The sequence below is a fragment of the Marmota marmota genome, unplaced genomic scaffold, assembly GCF_001458135.2.
Source record: "Marmota marmota marmota unplaced genomic scaffold, marMar, whole genome shotgun sequence".
Taxonomy (NCBI): domain Eukaryota; kingdom Metazoa; phylum Chordata; class Mammalia; order Rodentia; family Sciuridae; genus Marmota; species Marmota marmota.
Genome location: NW_025999932.1, coordinates 30,247,324 through 30,252,601, shown reverse-complemented (window position 1 = coordinate 30,252,601; position 5,278 = coordinate 30,247,324). Strand labels below are relative to the sequence as shown.

The 5,278-nt window shown below is 41.5% G+C and overlaps 2 protein-coding genes across 14 annotated transcripts in view; one reads left to right on the top strand and one right to left on the bottom strand.

The window, feature by feature from the left end:
* Positions 1-5,278, bottom strand: part of Nbea (neurobeachin) — a 646,499-nt gene that overhangs the window by 176,661 nt on the left and 464,560 nt on the right. For all 13 annotated transcript variants that reach the window (XM_048800828.1, XM_048800832.1, XM_048800829.1 and 10 more), the window contains one exon: positions 3,831-3,967. In XM_048800828.1, coding sequence (XP_048656785.1) covers positions 3,831-3,967 — 137 coding nt within the window. The remainder of the gene's footprint in view (positions 1-3,830; positions 3,968-5,278) is intronic.
* Positions 12-3,814, top strand: Mab21l1 (mab-21 like 1). The gene has a single exon (XM_015484206.2). The coding sequence runs from the start codon at positions 237-239 to the stop codon at positions 1,314-1,316; it is 1,080 nt and encodes a 359-aa protein (XP_015339692.1). The 5' UTR covers positions 12-236; the 3' UTR covers positions 1,317-3,814.

Sequence of the window (5,278 nt, the reverse complement as noted above, 5' to 3'; positions counted from 1 at the left end):
GGGGGGGGGGGGAGAACAATCTTTCACTTTAAGACCGGCTGGGCTCAAAGATAAAAGCAAGGGGAAAGCGGCAGCAGCGGGGAAGCCACCGCTGCAGCACGTCGGAAAGACACTTTTGACGTTTCTGAGCGCTGCGGCCCATTTCTCCACCGAAGTTGGCTCCAGCTCTAGCAGCCGCATTGGATCCCACAGCTTACTGCGAGACTCCGGTATACAATCCGGATCTCTGCCCCAACATGATCGCGGCCCAGGCCAAGCTGGTCTACCATCTGAATAAGTACTACAATGAAAAATGCCAAGCCAGGAAAGCTGCCATTGCCAAAACTATCCGGGAAGTCTGTAAAGTAGTTTCCGACGTACTGAAGGAAGTGGAAGTGCAGGAGCCCCGGTTCATCAGCTCTCTCAACGAGATGGACAATCGCTACGAGGGCCTGGAGGTCATCTCCCCTACCGAATTTGAAGTGGTGCTTTATCTTAACCAAATGGGGGTGTTCAACTTCGTGGACGACGGCTCGCTGCCCGGCTGCGCGGTGCTGAAGTTGAGCGACGGGCGCAAGAGGAGCATGTCCCTCTGGGTGGAATTCATTACCGCCTCCGGCTACCTCTCGGCGCGCAAAATCCGGTCCAGGTTTCAGACGCTGGTGGCTCAGGCGGTAGACAAATGTAGCTACAGGGATGTGGTAAAGATGGTGGCTGACACCAGCGAAGTGAAACTGAGAATCCGAGATAGGTACGTGGTGCAGATTACCCCAGCTTTCAAATGCACCGGGATCTGGCCAAGAAGTGCTGCCCACTGGCCACTTCCCCACATCCCCTGGCCAGGACCCAACCGGGTGGCAGAGGTCAAAGCGGAAGGGTTCAATCTCTTGTCCAAGGAGTGCCACTCCCTGGCCGGCAAACAGAGCTCGGCAGAGAGCGACGCCTGGGTGCTGCAGTTCGCGGAAGCCGAGAACAGACTGCAGATGGGGGGCTGCAGAAAGAAATGCCTCTCCATCCTTAAAACCTTGCGGGATCGTCACCTTGAACTGCCGGGTCAGCCCCTGAACAATTACCACATGAAGACTTTGGTTTCCTACGAGTGTGAAAAGCATCCCCGGGAATCAGACTGGGACGAGTCTTGCCTCGGTGATCGGCTAAACGGGATTTTGCTGCAACTCATCTCCTGCCTGCAGTGCCGGCGGTGTCCCCACTACTTCCTACCGAACTTAGATCTGTTTCAAGGCAAACCTCACTCGGCTCTGGAAAACGCTGCCAAACAAACGTGGCGACTGGCAAGAGAGATCCTGACCAACCCGAAAAGTTTGGAAAAACTTTAGAGGATGATCTAATCAAGAGCCTAAGTGATTACTCGTCTCTCTTAAGTCCTAATTAAATGAAAAATTCCTGTTCAATTCCTATCTAATATTCCATTCGCCAGTGCAAACACTCTCTTCCTTAAAAAGGAGTAATACAATGCTTAGGCATCATCTCACCCACCCCTCCAAGGGGAGAAAAGGAAGTATGAGAAGTGGAGAAAAACCCAAACCCCAAGTATTATAAGACTTATTTACGTAAGATTTCATATCTCCCTTGAAAAGTACACAACACCACCCGGAAAACAGCCTGACTGTAATGCAAGACCACGGCGAACACTCTGCCTAAATATCAAAGGATTATAGCAATCCTGGTGATTTAGGTGCATCTGTCTGTGAGTAAACACGATTTGGATATGCCATCTGAAGGAAAGTGTAATGTATATTTTGATTTGTAACAAATATTGTGATCTCACATTGTCTTTGAAAGTGTGGATGTTGGTGTTTTGTGATTTGGTGAACAGAACTTAAATTGCCATTTTGGATACTTCCAGACATTTTCCACTAACAAAGATACCATTTAAAGGTAGATTTCTTCCTGGTACTTTTATCTGTCCTTGAAAGTGTCTGAACTTTAAAAGTTTACATTTTGTTTCAAATATATTGCTTGTTCTATTTCTAACATTCCATAAGTATACTTGAAATGTTATTTAAATATATTCAAAGAAATTTGAATTCAGCTTATATAATAACGCTTGAATATCTGAATTATATATTTGAAAAATGCACTTGAAATACACTGGATAATTTTGTGATTTAGATTTTAATTTCTGTTGCTGGTTTTTATTTAATTAGAAGCTAATAAATGAAGTAAAACAGTTGTGTCTCACATTAAGTTGTTCTTCTATCAAAAGATGTGATGTTTCATTTTGAACACTGACTGCACTTGAACATTTAAACATTTTGAGAAATGTGCTAATGAAATCATTAAAAATAAAACTTAAGACATTGGAGAAAGGCTCTTTTTGTATAGCTACAGACAGTAACCATCTCCTCTCAGTTTCTTACTTATTTATAAGACTATTCCTTTCTGTAATTGACACAATTTAAATCTACATCTGAAAGCTTGGTCTTCTAATTAATATTTTCATAGCATTTTTTTTTGGTAGCATAAGGAAAATCTATCATGATGACAGAAAATACTGAGTTAAAAATCAGACAAATTCAGAGAAAATGAACTTAAAGTCATGATAAAAATTTTGAAATTTGTATATGAAAACCAAGTCAATAAAAGAAAGGTCATTTCTGATCAATATGCTTTATGCAAATAAGAGTTCTATTTGCAGAATAAATTGATAAGAAAACCAAAATTGTTTTCTACTTCTCAGGGCAAACGAATGATAAAACACAAAGACAAGCTTTTGATTATTTAAAATCAAATGCATTCAAACTAATTTTTTGAAAATTCAATGCTTCTGGAGTTAGAAGTGAAGGAAGTATTTTAAGGTGTTTAGTCAACAAGTGCTAACAGGACTGGCCTTAAGTTAGTTAATTCAGGTGGTGGTAGCCTTTTGAACTTTAATTGCAGCTTTTCAAATACTGTTTTATAATACTTTATTTCAATATATAAGTTAAATGTAAATAAAGTTCTGGAACTATGACAGCATTTGACTATTTTATAGTATCTGCCTGTGAAACATTTTAAAGGAAGATCTTTGCAAAATAATGCTAGAATATGACACTTGTTCTTGAATTTTTGACTGCAGGGAGAAGTTTGTAAATTACACAATAACATGAAATTTAAAACAATAAAATGGATCTCAGAGGATAATGCTGAGATGTATAGCTTCTCTAGTGCTCATTTAAAATTTCCATGCTAAAATTAAGTAAATAAATATTTATGCATGTCAAGTTATCCAAATATGTATTTTCTAGCATTACATCCAAAGAAGAATACAATCTCTAAACATCTGAGTGCTATCATGTGCTATGTATATACATTTAAAATCGAAGATTTTAGAGAATCAGCTTTCCTTCCTCTTAAATCCATATGTAAAATCCATTCTTAATGCAGGAGATGAAAAATGGATGTAATAATGGAGATGAAATTATATCTAAATGGCTCCCATCCTGGTTTCCTTATAACCTTTCAGTAAATAACAATTCACATTGCAATCTATACTTTTGGAAATTAAAAGTGATCTTAATAAGAAATTTCATAAGACCTTTCCTAGTTTTCCCAGAGAGATTGAGAAGTTGCACCCCAGGGACTTGGGAGCTTAAACTACCAAATCTGCCCAAGTGTACACAAAGACACAGAAAGATTGTTAAAATGTGCATGATATGGTAATACAGGATTTAAATTCATTAATATATTCTTCAATTCCATAAGAGTGTGTTATTTCATTCATTTTTTTCCGATGAGAATAACTAAAGAATGTGCTCCCCTCCCCCACTGTCATTTAAAACCAAGCAAAATTGAAAACCACTTCCTGCCACAAAGCCACCAATAATAGACATGGAATCACTTTAACTCACTTTCGTGTCGATCTTCTTGAAGGCAGGATCATCCTCATCTACCTCGAAGTAAATTTCTGTCGTGGTGATGGAGAGAGTCCCCTTGGCCACAACCACAGGAGCAATGAGCTGGGCAGGGGTGCTGAGAACCACTGGGCCTGCAAGACAAGGGCAGGGAGTGAGGCTGAGCCCCCTCTGGCCCTCTGCTGCTCCCTCCCAGAAGATACCACAGGTTTTCATTTTTAAAAAGGTACTGGAAAAAACGGTGCCTATATTATGCGGCAACGACTTTCCGTGTTAAAGTCTGCTTATACTTTACCTTATAACGAGACTAGACATAAATAATTCTATAAAACCCTAAGAAGTCAGGATACCAAATAGGTGACCCATAACGTGTGTTTGCAACCTCTGCATAGAAATACTACATGGTTGGTGAGGCGCTGCTATTACCAATTTAAAAGTGCAGAACGGAACCTATAATGTCCGATTCGCCATTGAACATCATTGGCTTTCCAAGAGACTAACCTTCTCATAAAACCTTTGCAAACCATGTAGGCGCTCTTCAATCGCCAAGGAGAGGTGAGAAGAGATGAAGGAGGTCCACTGTACTGTGAAGTAAGTGGTTAGCATTTTGCAGTAAGGTTATTTTAACATAGGCGTTCTAAGGCGCGCCACATACACTTATGCGTACAAATGGACATTCAAGTTCTAACGTGGAAAGGATCGAAAATCATAGCAGTCACTTTGTAACAGTGAACCCGTCAAAGTGATGAAAATGCGAAGACACTTGAACAAAATTATTCTCAGAAAAAGCGTCGTAAAGTGCTATTTCCCAACTTTTAAAACTAGAGAGACTAGGCTTCGGTAAAAAAGCAATTTTTAAGAAAGTGTGCCTACTATGTTTACTAGAATTCCTTCCATTTAAATTCCACTTATAAGAGCACTGGTTCAAGGGGAGAAGAGTTACACTCTTTAAAATCCCCCAAAGAGGAGGCATTCTTCATGAACCTGATGTGAACATACGACCTGACAATCAGAAATAACGCATTCCGTCGTCTTGTTTTTTGTTTTTTTTTTTTTTTTTAATAGGAGGGAGTATCCAATCCCTGTCATTTCCCTCCTCGAATGCACACAATCAATTGAGTCAATAACCCCAGGAAAAAGGCAAGAGAAGGCTAGATCCCGTGCTGCCGCTAGGCCCTGGCCCTCTGCATGGAGACCCGCTCACGCCGCCACCGCCACAGAGAGCTGACCCAGCCCTGCAGGGCGCGGGGCACTGTGATGGTGGGGAAGTTCGCGTTCCCTGGGAGCTGCTCACACGGAATCTATGAGTGTCCTGCACAAAGCCGGCCCTTTTCTGTTGCTGGAGGGACAGAGAGGACTCAGCCGACTTGTGCAGCGCTTTAGTGGGGGTTGGGGGCGGTGGCTGTGAAGCAAACTGTGTCAGTGTCAGCTTGACCCCCCCCCCC

Excerpts from the sequence above, each read along its gene's own strand:
- Mab21l1 (XM_015484206.2), top strand. The coding sequence starts at position 237 with ATGATCGCGGCCCAGGCCAAGCTGGTCTACCATCTGAATAAGTACTAC.